Source organism: Haliaeetus albicilla, chromosome 2 (genome assembly GCF_947461875.1).
Source record: "Haliaeetus albicilla chromosome 2, bHalAlb1.1, whole genome shotgun sequence".
Lineage (NCBI taxonomy): Eukaryota > Metazoa > Chordata > Aves > Accipitriformes > Accipitridae > Haliaeetus > Haliaeetus albicilla.
The window spans coordinates 18,484,618-18,501,599 of record NC_091484.1 but is presented as its reverse complement, the minus strand read 5'-3'; the positions used below and the strand labels follow the sequence as shown (position 1 = coordinate 18,501,599).

General features: G+C 51.4%; 2 protein-coding genes across 3 annotated transcripts in view; one reads left to right on the top strand and one right to left on the bottom strand.

Annotated features, from left to right (window-relative positions):
- The window catches only part of SAMHD1 (SAM and HD domain containing deoxynucleoside triphosphate triphosphohydrolase 1), a 40,446-nt gene extending 31,972 nt beyond the window's left edge, over positions 1-8,474 (top strand). For both annotated transcript variants that reach the window (XM_069808333.1, XM_069808341.1), the window contains 4 exons: positions 1,162-1,251; positions 2,473-2,577; positions 2,946-3,083; positions 6,383-8,474. In XM_069808333.1, coding sequence (XP_069664434.1) covers positions 1,162-1,251; positions 2,473-2,577; positions 2,946-3,083; positions 6,383-6,505 — 456 coding nt within the window. In that variant the 3' untranslated portion in view covers positions 6,506-8,474. The remainder of the gene's footprint in view (positions 1-1,161; positions 1,252-2,472; positions 2,578-2,945; positions 3,084-6,382) is intronic.
- Positions 8,475-12,191: 3,717 nt separating this feature from the next.
- TLDC2 (TBC/LysM-associated domain containing 2) lies at positions 12,192-16,456 on the bottom strand. Its single transcript, XM_069799626.1, is given in 8 exon segments — positions 12,192-12,454; positions 12,858-12,931; positions 13,561-13,658; positions 13,829-13,967; positions 13,969-13,983; positions 14,509-14,670; positions 15,475-15,585; positions 16,313-16,456. Coding segments are annotated over 8 exon segments (879 nt in total). The 3' UTR covers positions 12,192-12,318.
- Positions 16,457-16,982: the final 526 nt, after the last annotated feature.

Sequence of the window (16,982 nt, the reverse complement as noted above, 5' to 3'; positions counted from 1 at the left end):
AGAATAGAAATAAAATAGCTTATAAACAGACTGCCTCCTGCCAGTTGCCTCCTGGCAATTCTTTGTCTAGGTTTGCTCTCCGTCTAAACCGTTCCTTGGCTTCTTAACTCACAACAAACCACACATACGCCTCAGTTGGCAATGTGTGTGATTCCCTGCTCTTCTGAGCAGTCTCCCCGTCTTTGCAATGGACAAATCATCGCAAAAAAATGCTGCTGGTTGAATTCCTTCCCTTCTGGACCTCTCTTCCTGAATGCTCTGTGCTGCACTCAAAGCTTTTCTCCCATGAGTCTCAGTTGCTCCCAGGAAATCTTACTTCGTCAAATCTTGCGTCTTCCCCATAACATAGCAGCCCTGGACAAAGGTAAACAGGCCACCTTCTCTCTCCTGCCCAGCCACAGCCATTTAATGAAAACTTATACATTTTCATGAAAAACTACTCTCCATCACACTGTGATCCTCTGCTTGGCTTTAGCCTAGCTATCTGCAGGAAATACCCTCTCAGGTCCAAAATCAGACAAAAACCCCTTTGTGGGTTTCAGCTTTCAGCTTTTGAGATACGTCACCATCCCCTCCAAAGTTTGCCTAGGAGCTTGCTGCTTTTTGTTTTGTTTTGTTTTAATAGTGATCAATGACATTACTGATCTTATCTGTCTCGGGGTTTTTTTATATGTTTCAATGTATAGGTATAAAAGCTTTATTAGAGGGTGAGATCCTGCAGCCCTTCATTTGGAAAAATAAAAAAAAGTTTGGTAAAAACATTTAGTATTCAGCTTTGGGGAACTTAATTGGAAAACATTTGTATTCATAAACCAGTTGCTTGAAGGCAGTTATTTTCTGCTTTTGTGGAGATTTCAACTTTCTGGATGGACTCTCTCTCCACCTCCACCCCCTGTCATCAGGTGTAAAACTCTTCCTCCACAGACTAGCAGTATTTGGGTCGTCTTGGTTATATAAGCTTGTTTTGTTTCTACAAATTGGTAGAAAAGTTACGGCTAAGATATATAAGGATTCGAACAACCAGATTGCTGCAAGAAGAGTCTGTCAAGCTACAAAGAAATGAAAGTTTTAGTTTAGTGACATGTTCTGTCATGCATTTTGTTGCCTTGGTCTAGACCTGATAGTGCATAAATGTAATCTGAGTTACTGTCTTTTTTTCAGAATAATAGCCTGGCAGAAAGCATTGCTAATTCCAAGCCAGAAAAGGATCCTCCAGATGTGGAGCTAAAGGCTGAAGATTTCATAATTGATGTAAATATCTCTCAGAGCAGGTTCAGAGTAAAAACTTCTCAATCACAGTGGGTCTTGTATACCATAGTGAAAATTGAAGATAACGTTTCAGTACATTCGCAAAGTGAAAAACAAACCCACAGGGTTGCCTCATAAATGCAGTCCTAGCTATTCAACTCAAGGCTCTGAGACCAAGGAGCTTCCCCTTGGGAGGTTTGCTGTGGTTGGGAGTACCTGGGGGCAGAAGCTTCAGGCAGCTTCACTGGGCTGTCCTTTGGGCACTTCTGTTCGCAGTGACAAATGTGTTCTCCCATGACTGTCCTCACTCTGAAAAGAGGCAGAACGGAAACCTTTGAGTTTTAGCATATGGGTGCTAAAGTCAACAGTCCAGGAACCACTGCTGTGGATTATGAAGGCAAGTAAACTGTGGGCCCCAGTGGGAGGGCCCACAGGCACAGTGACTTCCAGGCTTCTGGTATTGCATACCTGATGCATGGCAGTCGCTCCTGGGTTTTGTCTTCTGCATAAAGCACCTTGCTGCCACACCTCAGTCGCCAGCCAGCACTGGTGGGAAGGAGAGAGCGTGACAGAGGAGAGAGCTTGAGCAGTCTGCACGTATTGAATAGCTTAATCCCTCTTCTTGGTTAATTTCTGAGAAGAGCTAAAGAATCGCTTTCCATAGAGTGCATCACAAATCACTTCGAAAGCTCCCTTGCATTAAAGAGTCACTTCAGGCTGGGTAAAATTGTAGCAATTTACTTAGCTTTAAAGTAGTTGACTGTGCTTTCCTTGTCCCACAAATTGAAGTCATGGGCAAGTGGGCTTCTCCCTACTGACCACAAAACTGTTGGTGTACCAAGCAGATGTAACTAATGTTGTCTAAACCTCATGCTTAAAATTGTAAGCTCTACTGCTGCCTCCGTAGGTTGTGTGTTTCGTGGAGGCACAGGCTGGCAAGGGACCAGCATGCTTCCACTGTTTGAAACTGGAGTGTTTCAGAGCACGACTGGGAGCTGGTTGGTCTAAATGTGAATATCCACCTGGCAGCTTCAGGGCGAAAGGTGGTGGAAGAAAAGGTATAAAATGCAAGTACCAGATTGTTTTATTACATAATCATTTGTTAATTACTGTTCTATTTGATTAGTGTCATTTACAGAAGTCTGGTGTGTATCCTTTTATATTTATTGTGAGAAAACTAAAGATAAACATTAACAAATGCCATTTTCTTTGTTTTACTTCAAGGTTATCAACATGGATTATGGAATGAAAGAACAGAATCCCATTGATAAAGTTCTCTTCTATTGCAAGGCTGATCCTTCCAAGGCAGTCAAGATCAGTAAAGAACAGGTAGTCTTTTATTTTCCTTGGCTGGCTTCTGAAGGACATCTCCTTCACTGCTTGCTATAGAAGCAATTACAGTCCTTCATGGTAGTTCTTGCAGGAGTTGTGGAGAGGTTGTAGAATCTGTGTCCTTGCAGGTCTTTGGTGTGTGTTGTACTATGACAATCTGGAATCCTGGTAGCCTTTGCATATGAACAGTATTTAACTTGAATACACTGGGAGTCTTAGAAAAATACAATTGATTTGGATAAAGCTCATAGATTGTAGTGGGATGTTTTTTACTGCTTTCCATTTGTATTCAGATGAAAAAATTGAAGTTCAGTGGACCCTAAATTCCAGGAAATACTAAAGCTTATTTCTTTTTTATTCCAAAGGTTTCAAAGCTTTTACCCATGACATTTGCGGAGCAGGTTATCCGGGTTTATTGCAAAAGTCAGGATCCAGATACTATTTCAGCTGCAAAACAGTATTTTATTCAGTGGTGTATAGAGAAGGATTTCACCAAACCACAGGTAATATTCACATGTTATTTTTCTTGTTCTTAGAGCTCTTCACCTTTGTCCATAAGCTTGCTCTTTCATTAAAAAACTTGGCATTCAGGCCTTGTCTTTGTGGCAGAGCCACTCCTCACTAACCTAGCTTCTGGTTCTATTGTGGCTCGCATCTGGGCGTGCTTTGGTTTCACTGAAATAGTGATGGATTGGCATTGATTTAACTTAAGTCATTTGAGAAGTCATGTTTCTATAACAAAGTTAGTATCCACACAGACACTCGCTAGTTCATGGATACAGGTTTCCTCATAAAAGGCTTAAAACAGCACTGAGAGATTAAAAGATCTAGGGAAGAGGTCAGATCAGTTCTTCTATTGCTTTTCCTCTTTTCCTTCCTTGTTCACCAGCTGTTAAACTCACTCCTCCCCCAGGAGATTCACATCAAGTCCATTTGCTCTGAGTTAGAGTGAAAAATATCTGTGGGAACAAGATTGCAAACCTCTGCTCTCTGGGCAACTAGTCTGTAGTGTGAGTTGCCTGCAAGGCTTTACCTGTTCTCTGTGTTTCCCTTTTCTGTCAACTCTCAGAACATACAAGTTTCCAGCTGTGAGGAAGGAAAGGGGTATATTACAGCTCATCTGACATTTTGTTTTGTCTTGGGAACTGGGTCAGAGCTGCCCTGGCAAGTAAAATGGAGGCTCTAAAGCAGACCCTGAGTCCATATGTCTTGCTTTGCATTCCTCCTGCCAAAGGTGGTGGAGAAGCCTGTAACAGTTGTGGCTGTAAACTGGTGCTGTGTGATACAGCATCCTCATCGCATGCCCCTTGCAGGAAGGTGAGCGCCTTCATCTAAAAAAATTACCATGTGCTACTACTTCCAGTATATTCTTCGTTGTAGGGAAGCAGTTATGGTTGTATTAAGTAAGTTTTCTCAGTAGAAAATGCTAATGGAGCCACTCTGCTATGTGCGTGAGCTGTGAAGTTTCTTGGCTGGAAGTGTCAGTAGGTTTGATATATGTGCTGGCAAATCTGCTGTTACATTTCTCCCCTAATGGTTGGCTTTCACTTTTGTTTCTCTGATAGTCATAGTGGGAAAAGGAATAGCTTGCTTCAGTTCCATGTACTTTTTCAGGTATTTTCCACTATCTGGGATCAAGCGTCAAAGTAAAATAAATGCTTATATCAAAATTTCCCAAGTTGCTTAAGAAATACAGTGCTGTGGTGGGTTGACCCTGGCTGGATGCCAAGTGCCCACTAAAGCCATTCAATCACTCCCCCTCCTCAGCTGGACAGGGGAGAGAAAATATAACAAAGAGCTTGTGCATCAAGATAAGGACAGGAGAGATCACTCACCAATTACTGTCATGGGCAAAACAGACTCAGCTTGGGGAAAATTAACTCGATTTATTACAAATCAACCAGAGCAGGGTAATGAGAAATAAAACCAAATCTCAGAACACCTTCCCTCCACCCCTCCCTTCTTCCCAGGCACAACTTAACTCCTGGATTCTCTACCAAGCCCCCCCAGCAGCACAGGGGGACAGGGAATGGGGTTTACAGTCATTTCATCACACGTTATTTTCTGCCGCTCCATCCTCCTCAGGGGGAGGACTCATCACACTCTTCCCCTGCTCCAGCGTGGGGTCCCTCCCACAGGAGACAGTCCTCCACGAACTTCTCCACAGGCTGCAGTTCTTCATGAACTGCTCCAGCATGAATCCTTTCCACGGCGTGCAGTCCTTCAGGAGCACACTGCTCCAGTGTGGGTCCCCCATGGGGTCACAAGTCCTGCCAGAAAACCTGCTCCGTGGGCTCCTCTCTCCACAGATCCGCAGGTCCTGCCAGGAGCCTGCTCCAGTGCGGGGTTCCCACAGGGTCACAGCCTCCTTCAGGAACCCACCTGCTCCGGCATGGGGTCCTCCACGGGCTGCAGGTGGATATCTGCTCCACCGTGGACCTCCATGGACTGCAGGGGGACAGCCTGCCTCACCATGGTATTCACCATGGGCCGCAGGGGAATCTCTGCTCTGGCGCCTGGAGCATCTCCTCCCCCTCCTTCTTCACTGACCTTCACTGTCTGCAGGGTTGTTTCTCTTACATGTTCTCACTCCTCTCTCCGGCTGCCGTTTTCCATCTGTCCTAACTTTTTTTTCCTTCTTAAAATGTTATCACAGAGGCGTTACCACTATTGCTGATTGGCTCGGCCTTGGCCGGCGGCAGGTCCATCTTAGAGCTGGCTGGTATGGGCTCTCTCTTGAACACAGGGGAAGCTTCCAGCAGCTTCTTACAGAAGCCACCCCTGTACCGCCCCCCCCCCCCCCCCCCAAACCTTGCCACACAAAGCCAATACAAGTGTGAACAGTTTGTTCTGAGCCATGTATTTTTTCCTTTTCATCAGGTATGTTAATATCCCTGACTTTGCATCTTACTTGCTAGAGACGCCTGCAAGTCTCATTTGGGGAAAGAGCTACATCCTCTGAAATGAAAGACCGCCCAGTAGGAGTGTTCGTATATGCTGGAGCTACAGCTATAGGCACAAACAACTTGTTTTAAGGCTTGTTCTTACGTCATACTTATGGCATCCATCTTTTGAGGGCAGTTCATTTCAGAAGGGCTTTTTACAGATTAATGAAGCAACAGGCTTTCTCTGCTTGTAGCTTGTAGAGTATGGCTGTATCCTATAAGCGTATTCTTCTAGTTCAGGCATACCCATCTTGCAGGCATGTTGTAGAACATAGCAATGTGTATCTCACCAGCTTATTTCTAAACTTAGAGAGCTTATTGCTCTCTCCTCCATGTTTGTGGTGCCTGAGCACTAGATTAACGTATATATCTGACAAGGATGGGCACCACTGCCTTAGACTATACCAGTTACTCTACCGACATTATATGCTTTAAGATGGTGAAAGGCACATCCAAGCACCTACAGCTGGCAGATTGCAACAGTTTTAAATGAGATACTGTGGCAAATTGAGAGGAAGCACAATAATGTTTCTGGTTCATATACCAATGCCCAAAATACAAGCCTGCTGATCTTCCTAGATTTGCTGATAATAATTTAGGAAGAGGTGAACTGCCAAGGGTGAAGGCTTCTCAGATATGCAGAGAATTTTTTTTTTTCTCCCCACCAGATGCTACCACTGACTACAGCAGTTTCCATCTCTGGGATGTGCAGTCTTCAATGTTTGTTGATTTACAATGCTTCTAGGACCTTGGATTTATTTTTTCTATTAACTCTGACACTGAGCTTTTCCCCTGCTTTAGGATAGAAAGCAAAAGTGAATGTACTATCATTAATGTTTTCTGACTTCTAATAATAGGATGGTGATGTGGTTGCCCCTCATCTAACTCCAATGAAGAAAAGCTGGAATAACATGAGAGATGATGAACACAGGACAGCTGCAGAACCCAGCTGCAAACAAAGGCTTCCTTTTGATAAGTAACACTTTTCCTTTTGGCACTATTCAGTCAGCTTCTTCAGAAGATGAGTAAACCTGAGCAGCAACTCTTTTAAAAACCAGTTGGTTGGACTGTAAGAATTTATGCAACAATGCAGAAATGCATTTTACAATACCGTATGTTTTAATGTAGGTACTTAAACAAAGTGCATATTCCAAATGGACTTTTTAAAAATTAACAACCTATTACAGCAGAGCAAGCTCAGTTCTCATTTATTTTTGAATGTATTAGCACTGTGTAGCAAGAGTAACTGTAAAAATTGCAATTCATCATTATTACAAGAAGTGCTGAAAACACGTTACTGTTCCTTCTAGTCCTGATCCCTTCTTAAATGATTGTGATACTGCATGAGCTAGCAGAAAAACTTCCAGCTCAGGTTTTTGGGTTTGGTGGGTTTTTTTTTCAGTACCTGAGGAAGAGAGGAGTAAGTATGCTTCTGAAAATATAGTGAGGTAATAGAACTTTGAAATAACCATAGATGGCATCTTGAAGAATAGCAAAACAAAATTTCATTTAAAAAGATAAAAGGAGGGGAGAGGGGAATCTTTTTAATAACCAAAGATTACTTTTCTGGTAATCAAAAAGCTGATGAAGATGCAGGCCTCTTGCTATAAGTGTGACCACAATTTTTATTGAAGTAACAATGCATTGCAGTGACATGCAGCCTTTTATTGTTTTATAGTGTATTTTTGATACATTGAATGTTATATTTTTACTGTTACACTGAACTGCAAAAACTGCTCAAAACGTCCATTGTTTGAGTGCTTGCAGGAAAGCAGAGCTACCCGAATGTTTGTCAAGGTAGGTGGACGTGCGCACAGTTCTTGGCACGGTTAGTGAGTTCTGGCAGGATGCTGCACTGGCTCTGCTCTTCCTTGCACCAAGTGTGCCTTGTTTCTGCATTACACTGTACTAGTAGACAGGCTCTTCAGGAATTCTTCCATTCTTGTATCCCTTCCCTGTTTCTTCTGGATCTCCGATTGCTGTTCCTGTGTAATCTTTCTCTCCCTTGTAGAACTATAAGGGTTCTTACATTTGTCCCTTACTGGCAGTACTAAAGTGAGTGTTGCTAAATGTCCATCCAGTTGAAAAAGTGGATGAGGAAGACTGTTTTCCTCTCATCTGTAACTCAGGTCTAAGAGGAAGGCTGCTTTCATTAAACAAAAGCTAAAAGCTTGAAAAAGCCCGCCCTCAAAACTAAAAATGCAAAGCAAAAGGTTCAGTAATACTCAGAAATTGGAATGAGCTTTGGATTTTTATATCTGAAATGGGGAAAGAAAAGTTCAGCATTCTGTTTTGACAGCCAAATGTGGGTGACTAGGTTAGTTTCTGAAAATTAACACAATGGGAATTCACTATGAGAGAACTGCATAACTTTCTTCATATCTGATTATGTTTCCTTTGCCCTTTTTATCATGAGAACTGATAGCTGTTAGGCAGAGGGAAGGAGAATAAGTATTCACGTACTTACTCAGATTTCATTTGTTGAAATAACTAGGAGTCATTTTGCGCTCTGCTGCTTTCTTACGTGCCTGTGCTCGTGTGCCTAAAGGTGCAGCCTCTGCTGTTAATCTCTTTAACAGTATTTCAGATCTGCAGGTGTACCAGGTAACTATTAGAAGGGCTTGTGACCACTTCAAAAGCTTTTAAAGAACTTCTTATTGTGCTCCAAGAAACAACATCATAGAGTGAAGGCATTTATCTCCCTTATCTGCATAAAATCAAGTGTTGTTCAGAATAATGTAATTTTGTTATTGCTGCTTGGGTTTGTTTTGAATCTGCTATAAAAGGTGCACTTTATACTTGGGAAATATCTTTTTGCTTATGTTTAAGCAAAAATTCGTACTTAATGTTAAGTCCCGAGACAGAGAATTTCTTTTCCTCAAACATGTTAATCTGAGCCTCTCTGGACTAAGAATAAATTTATAAACAATGATTTTACTATTCTTTTAAGGAATTGCAGTGTGCAAACTTTTTAAAAAAATGGTCTTACTGCATAGTTATAAACAACTAAGTGTATTTCTAAAGGACAGATGCTGCTCTGTGGAAGTGCAGATCTTCCAGCTTGAGGAGATGGTTTCTTAATTTATGTTTACCCAAGTGTGGTGTGAATGGTAACTGCAGTGGAGCCAGCTCAGCTGTAAGGAACCATGGTGCCAGGGCTGGCGGGGAAGCTCACAGGGGTTGTGCCAAGGTGGAGTATCCAGCCTCTCCTCGTGCCTTGCAGTGAAACTGCAGCCACATGGCTGTTGCCATGCCTGGGCAGAGCAGGCAGACCTCTGACTTCAGCATCCTTACAGGAGCCGGGTTGCCTTTAGGCACTGCTCCAACTATTGTGTCGGGGGAAAAAGGAAAGGTGAAGTCATGCTTCACCAACCTGGTGAAGCACCTTCACCTTCTATGATGAAACGAGTGATCTGGTAGCTGAGGGGAGAGCAGTGGATATTGTCTGCTGCAACAAGCTGTTAAGTATGGTCTGGATGAGCAGACAGTGGGGTGGAGTGAAAACTGGCTGAAGGACTGGGCCCACAGGGTGGTTGATCAGTGGCAGAAAATCTAGTTGGAGCCCAGTAACTAGTTGTGTACCCCAGGGGTCAATACTGGGTCCAGTCCCACTAGTCTTCATTACTGGATGATGGGACAGGGTCTACCCTCAGCAAGTTTGCAGGTGACACCGAACAGGGGGTATCATCAAACAGGAGGAGTGGCTGATACACCAGAGGGTTGGGCTGCCATCCAGAGGGACCTTGTCAGGCTGGAGAAATGGGTTGATGGGAACCTCATGAAGTTCAACAAGGGAAAGTGCAAAGTCCTGCTCTGGGGGAGGGTCAGGCTCATTCACCAGTGTGTGCAGGGGTCACTCACCTGGGAAGCAGCTTGGCAGGAAAGGATCTAGGGGTCCTGGTTGGACACATGAGTTGACCATGAGCCAACAATGTGCTCTTGCAGCAAAGTATGCCAATGGTGTCCTGGGCTGCCTTAGGCAAAGTAGTGCCAGCAGGCAGAGGCTCCTTCTCCTCTTCTCAGCACTGGTGAGCCCACCCCTGGAGTGCTGGGTCCAGTGCTGGGCTCCCCAGTACAGCAGAGACAGGGACAGACTAGAGAGAGTCCAGCAAAGGGCCATGAAGGGGGTGAAGGGGCTGGAGCATTTCTGCTAAGAGGAGAGGTTGAGGGAGCTGTGACTGTTCAGCCTGGAGCAGAGCAGGCTCAAGGGGATCCCATCAGTGTGTATAAATACCTGGAGGGAGGGTGCAGAGAGGACGGAGCCAGGCTTTTCTCAGTGGTGCCCAGGGACAGGACCAGAGGCCACAGGCACAAACTGGAACACAGGAGGGTCCTTCTGAACATGAGGAAACACTTTTTCACTGTGAAGGTGGCTGAGCACTGGCACAGGTTGCCCAGCGAGGTGGTGGAGTCTCCATCCATGGAGATACTCAAAAGCTGCCTGGACACGGTCCAGCTGGCTCTGGGTGGCCCTAATGGAGCAGAAGTTGGACAAGGTGACCTCCGGAGATCACTGCCACCCTCAACCAGCCTGTGATCCTACCCCAGTGCTACTGGCAGAAATATAAAATGGGCCTGCAGTCAGGGGATGTGTGTCGGCGAGGGGTGAGGCAGGGCTGAGAGGCCTGTGAAGAGGATTGGTTCCCAGTGGCTTCCTGGGCAGCCAAGCTTTATTGGAGCCTTTCCCCAGCCTGTTTGGTGATGGCTTGCACCTTCAGTGCTTTCTCTGCTGCTGCCACCATTTACTGCAGCAACAGTTTCTACGGGGTGGGGAGGATGTTCCTCCTTTTCTCCCTGATCTGAAGGTGGGGGCCACAGGCTACTAGTCCTGGGATGTGGGGGGTCTTGTTAATTTGGGGGCTCTGCTGCGTGCCCCCAGCTATGCTTGCAGGCTGTGGTGACAGCAGTGGGCATTGCACCTCAACAAGCAGTCTCGGTGAGGACACATGGGCACCTCATCATGCGTCAAGGTCCTCAGGGATGGTGCTTCACAGCCGGTGGCACCTGCGTACAGGAGGTTGGGTGCCCTGAGTGGCTGTAGTGGGCTCCCGGCATGTGCTGCTGGGGGTGTCCAGGAGCCCTGTGGGGAGGGTACAGGGATGGAGGGATCTGCTCCCCTCAGGGCACCTGGTCAGAGGAGCTGTAAACAACACATGAGCCAAGCCTTACAGTCATGGGATAAGGGAGGTGATAAGTGCCACCACTTGTTGGTGGCACTCCGTGGGAGGGGTAAGGGCAGGAGAACATTAATTTTTTCAGTTGGGAGGATACAGAAAGGAAGGGAGACAAACCTCATCCCACTAACTAATGGACTCTCAAGAAGCTACAGGCAACCAGGACTTTGCAGCTGGTTGGAGTGTAACTCTGCAGGTCTGGGGCATTGGAGGGGATTGGTGGGACTCCACAAGCAGAGGAGGAGGGAGGAATGAAGAGGGTGTAGGCAGAAAAGGGGTATAAAATGGTTGCGTGTAAAATGGGGCTGGTCAGTGAGTTGTCTGCCTGAGCCCCGCACCTGATCTGTCTTACCTTCTGTGTCCTGTTGTCTTAAATCCCTTCTTAACTCTTTCTCTGTTAATCTCACATAGCCTGTGTGGATGTGTGCTGCAAGGACAAGGTGCCAGCCGCTGGAGAGACCAGCGTGGGTGGGTTTGGGGCCAGCAGCTGGGGTCAGACTGGGGCTGTAGGCGCCTCTGGTGTCAGCTACTGGAGCGGGTGGGAGTCCCAGTGCCAGCTGCTAGGGGGTGAGTGGCTGTGTTGTCCCCAAACTGGGTGTCTATGGGGGAGGTGTGTGTCATTTGCAGGTAAACTTTTAAGCTCAACCATCTGGTGTGTATGGGGCTGTGGTGGGGCTAAGAGGGCAGGGATGCGGGCAGGGGGCTGGGCAGGTTGAGGCAGCTGTGTTCCTTGGGTAGATGCTGGGGTCCAGCAGCTGGGCAGGAGGGTCCTGGGCTGGAGCGGCTGGAGGAGGCCACAGCTCCTGACATCCTTCAGCACCCATCAGGTCAGGGAGGGATGTGCAACGTAGCCTGGACACCCCTGAGGAGGAAGCCATGGTCCTCAGGAGGTGATGGGATAGATAGAGTGGATGCTGCCAGAGGGGGATGGGTCCCCACAACCCCCTGGAGCAGCGCCCTGGGCCGACCCCCCAAGCTTGCTGCGGGCACACAGCCCCAGGCTGCGACAGAGCACAGACGGTGCTCTTGCAGCTCCCGGCCTGCTCGCTGTCACTTGCTTTGCACAACTTCATTGTGCCATGCATTGTTTCTAGGGCAAGGACAAAGCTGGGAGCGCAGCTCTGCCTCTTTATTGATGAGTGGTCACCATATTGCCTGCCAGCCCTGGCAGCACCATCCCCAGGGGCAGTGGCTGGTGGGGCAGAGGCTGCCTGGACTTGCTTGGTCCTGCTGGCATCATGCTGCTCTCGAAGCTTGCTTCTCCATGTGGGACTGTTTGGTGCTTGGCCCCACCATGCACTCTCCTCCTGGGGTGGCTCTACGTCATCCTGGCCAGTGCCATGGTGGGGGCCAGTCCTGCAGCCACCCTGGCATGGTGGCAGCAGCACTGCAGGGGTCTGAGATCCCACTTGCAGACTGTCCCCATCATGCTGCCCCCACCAGCTGTTGGCACATGAAATGGGGACATTGTCAGGGACAGGGTGGAGGGAGGCAAGGGTGAGGCTGTGCACCATCCCAGCAGGCTTGGTGAGTGTTGGCAGGGAACAGCTGTTCACGAGACATCAGTCCCAAAGCATCCCCCCTGATGCCACCTCTGTCCCCAGGTGTGGGTGGCAGGGTCAGACCAGGCCCCACACTTCCAGGTCTTGGATGCAGAACTCTTCCCAGTGTGAGAGGGTCTCATTGTCAAAAGTCTTGCAGGGGTGGCTGCCCCTGTAGTGCAGGTCTCCGTCCAGCCACAGCCCAGATTTACTGCTGGGAAGGTGCCAACGGCATGGTTGGCTGAGAGTTCCCTCCCCTGCCTCCTCCATGCCTGGAGACCTCCCCAGCCACCTCCCTGTCCCCAAGTCCCAGCTGCCCTCCTGCTGAGGAAGCCAAGCACAAGGGACAGGCACAACGGGGATGAGACAGGACAAGCAGCCACCCCTGGGGCTGCTACCCTGCCTGCAGGCAAGGAGCAGGCAGGCCTGCCAGCAGCAGGGTCAGGGAGATGAAATGGCTAGTGCTGCTGGACAACCTCCACTGGTGTTTTTGGGTTCAAACCACTGGCACTGCCTGGACCTAGCTCTGCAGGGCAGCCTGGGCTCAGATCATGGCCCTGAAGGCCATTGGGGCTGGGGACCCAGTGGGCTGCTGAAGCTGCCGGTGCAGCTCCTACCTGCCCCCACCAATCATCAGCAGATCTATGTCCCCTTTCACAAAGAAGTTGTTCCTGCCTGTCCACCTGAACACCTGTGTGAGGACAGCAGTTGGCTGGGACTGTGGGCTGGGGCGTAACATCCCCATCCCCACCCCTGTTCCTGTCCTGCAAGGGACAGCTGGGAGCTGCTGATCAAAGCTTGCTCTGCCTGTCTCCACTGTGTCCTGCTTCTCCAGAGGAAGACCTGGCTGAACCTGTGGGCACCATCCTGGTGCTGGCCCATCCCTGCCAGCAGTGCTGGGGGCCCCCCAGGGGATGGCTGCCACCCACTGATGCCACCAGCCCCATCTCACACACGGACCCCCACTACTGCAGGCAGATGTGGCTGAGCTGCCTCCATGTCCCACTGATGCTGGGCTGCGACTGCCCTGGCATGCAGACGATGCCTGGTGATGCCTGGCCGGGTAGGGTTCCCTTCCCTGAGCCCCCCTCCCTGCATGGCTGGCTGGGATTTGCCTTCTCCCTCCAGCCCTGGATGAACCCAGGGAACTACAGCTGGTAGGGTCCCCTGGCTGCTTCACCCACATCCAGCCAAGTGCAGTCATGTCACCCCAGACCACTCCCCAGCACCTTGGGGACCCCCTAGCATGGTCAGGTCCCAGGGGCATCACCAGCCCCCCCACTCTGGGGTGCCCTGTGGCTGGCAGCCTGCAGCGCCCACCTTCAGCTCTGGGGAGAAGAAGAAAAAGGTCTCCCCTGTCCTGTAGAAGCCATTGCTGCAGCAAATGGTGGTGACAGAAAAGGCACCGAGGGCCTGGGGGGAACAGAGAGGGAGACTCCCATGCCGCGGTGCTTGGTGGAGCTCCCCAATGCCAGAGCGTGTCCCCCATCCTGCTGTCAGCAGTGTGGATGTGGCCAGGCCCTGGGTGATGCTGTGTTCGCTGCCCCCAGTGCCATGGGGCAGCTGGGCTGGGGAGGGCCCAGCTGTGCCTCTGTGTCCCTGATGAGCAGCAGGGTGGGGGAGCCTAGCTGGCCCCTGAACCAGTACAGGGTCTGCAGGCTGAAGCTGTCCTGCCTGCTGCAGCACAGCAGGTGCCAGGGCTGCTGTGTCAGCCGGGGCGGGGGGGGGCAGGTGGGGCCCCAGCTGGGGCAGAGTGGGCTCAACCAGGGCTGGCAGGCTGCTTCTGAGCATCCTCCCCCACCCCAAGCATCCCCCCTGAAGAGGTCTCCCCAGGCATCCTCCCCACCTCATGCCCAGTATCATCCCAAGACATCTCCCCAAGCACTCAAACCCCTCCCAAGAGACCTCCTCCCAAGTAAGCATCCTCCCAAAAGGTGTCCTCAAGAATCCTGCTCCCCAAACATGTTCCCAAAGGGTCTCCTCAAGCTCCTGGTCCACCCAGCAGCCTCCCAGCATGCTCCCCCACAAGCATTCTCATCCTGAGAACCCTTCTGACATATGTCCCTGAGCATCCTCCCCCCCCCCACCCACCCCACCCCCTGCAACCTCCAAGAGGCACTGCTGAGGTGGCTGTCCCCTGGGACAGAGAGATGTCACCCATCTGGCCTTGCACTGGACCAGTTCCTGGCAGAACAGTGGCCATGGCTGCACGGCGCAGGGGAGGTGCGTGTGTGTTGGGGTTCTTGTGCTGGTGGGAGGCTCCCTTACCTCCTGGATCTCCCTGTCCTGCAGGATGCTGCTTGGTGTGCTCAGCACCAGCCTGCACAGCTCCTCCAGTGCAGGGGCCACTGCTGGGGCTCCCTCCCAGCCTGGCTGCCCCTCTCCGGCCAGCTCCCCACATCCCACAGGCAGCTCCTCATCCTGGTCAGGCTGGGGGCAGGTGGAGGTGAGCATCTCTGGAGGTTCCGGGGGATCAGCATCCCTGAACCCACCCTGCATGGAGTGTGTCCCATCCAGGGGCTGGGTGAAGGGGCCCAAAGGCCACAGGGATGGGCACTTGGCTGAGCCTCCAGCCAAGCCCCTGGCTGCCTGCTGCTCCCAACAGCCCTGCTGGGCCGTGCCATGCCCTCGGTACCCTGGCCAGGCCATACCACCACTGCATACAGAAGTACCGGGGGGGTGTGGGGGGGGGGCTGCCTGAGGAGGAGGTGGAGGGAGAGGAGGCAAAGGAGGCTTTCACAACTGCAGCCCAACCTCAGCCCCAGCAGAAGGGGTGAAGCCCAGCTGCTCCCCTCCTTGTCCACAGCTGGGCTGGCCCCGCAGTGCATGGGGTCAGGGATGTGCCTTGGTCCTGGTGGCAGCTGGTGACAAGTGTCTCAGCCAGCCACATGCTCAGGGCCGCTGTGGGTGCAGCCCCTGCCAGAGGGCAGGTGGGCAGCAATTCCCTGCCACAGGTGGGGGACCGGCAGAAAACCCCCCAAGGGCACAAGAGGGCAGCCCCAGGCAGCAGGAGATCTCCTGCCCCGAGGGTGCTTGGATCCTCAGGGGGCAGCAGGGCTAAAGGGGCAGCTCCCAAATGTGCCCATCACCCTCTGCACTTCCTCAGACCCTTGGTCTCCCCAGGGCAGCCCCCATCTGCCCGGCCAGCCATGCATCCAGCTCAGCTGGTGCCTCCTGGCACTGCCCTGGAGCTCCTTCTCAGTGCCCACACTGCCATGTGGGGCCCTGTCACACTGGACCTACCAGTTGGTAGGAGACACAGAGCCCCCTCATCGCAGGTGTGCCAGTGCTGCTGGGAGCTGTGCTGCCAGGGAGCCCTCAACACCACCCTGGGTTTATGTTCACCTGTGCTGGTCCCACCCATCACATGACATGGGTGGGGATGCTGGCAGCCTGCCCTGGCTCATGGCGGGGGGGTTGTCCAGGATGTGTCCCCCTGCAGAGCCAGGTCGTATGTAATGCTGGGAGGGGGGTGGGCAGGAGTTCCCCTCCAGCCAGGCACTGGGAGGCCAGTGGCCATCCTCTCCTTTGCAGGCCAGCCGCAGCCTGGGCCAGGGTCTGGATCACCAAGCGGGGAGCCCTTAGGCTGCATGGGAGCCCTTGTTTTGGGATCAACAGGCAAGTCATGCTTGTGTTGCTCTTTGCAACATGCCTTTTGCAATGGTTGTAGCAACTGCCAAAACCTGGTGGCACGTGTCCCTCGCTCTGGGAGACGCAGCCTGGGCTGACATCCTGCAGTGGGGTGAGCCAGGGCCCTGCAAGAGCTGGGGCTCAGTGGCTGCAGGAGGAGTGAACCCCCGGCCAAGGCATTCCCCTGCCTCAGGCACTACTGGAGAAGCTCCTGCAAGCCACGGAGGGGCTGCGGTGCCCTGGTGTGTCCCCTTCCCGCTGCCACAACCCCCCTCCCTCCAAGCCCCCCCCCAGTCAGCATAGCCATGAGCCTGTGGGCCCAACTGTAACACTGGCCCATTTATGCCAATACAGGAGTTTCTATGTGCCCTGCATGGTGGTACCATGGCCTGTCTCAGGCCCTGGCCCCCACTTTTGGGGCATTTTTGGGGTTGCTCCTCACCTCCATGGCAGGGCCCACTGCATCCCCATCGGTCCTGGCTGCCCTGGTGGGTAGGTCCCAAGCTCTGCTGTCCCCACTAGGCTTTGATGGCAGCAGTGATCCCAGGATGGCAGCAGGAGGTTGGGGGTTCCTGGTGCCTGCCATGGCTGGCCCTTGGCCACTGGCAGGGTCCCGGGTGGGCTGAGCTGTCCCGGTGGCCCCAAAAGCCTCCCCTGGTACCCACCCCCTGCTCAGGACCCAGGACAGGGCACGCAGTCCCTGAGTAGGGCAGCCATCCCTGCTCCTGCCCCTGTCCCTGCAGTTGCTTCTGCCCCATCCCTGCCCTGCCCGTGCCTTACCATCTGTCCCTGCTCTTTCCATACCCCCTACCCACACCAGTACTTCTGTCCCTGTCCTTTAGCCAGCCCACCCCTGCCCCTGCCTTGCCCTTGACGCTGCTCCTGCCCTGCCCTTTCTGTACCCCTGCCCCTGATTCTGCCCCACTCCCTGCCCCTGTTCATTGCCTGTCCCTGCCCTTGACGGTGTGCCTGACACTGCACTGTCTTGCATTGCCCCTGCCCTGGTCCTTTCTTTATCTCTTCACTGCCCCTGCCCTTGCCCCTTCCCCATTCCTGCCCCTTCCCTTTCCTTTTGCCTTCCCTGCTCATGCACTTGCCCATTGTCCTGGCCC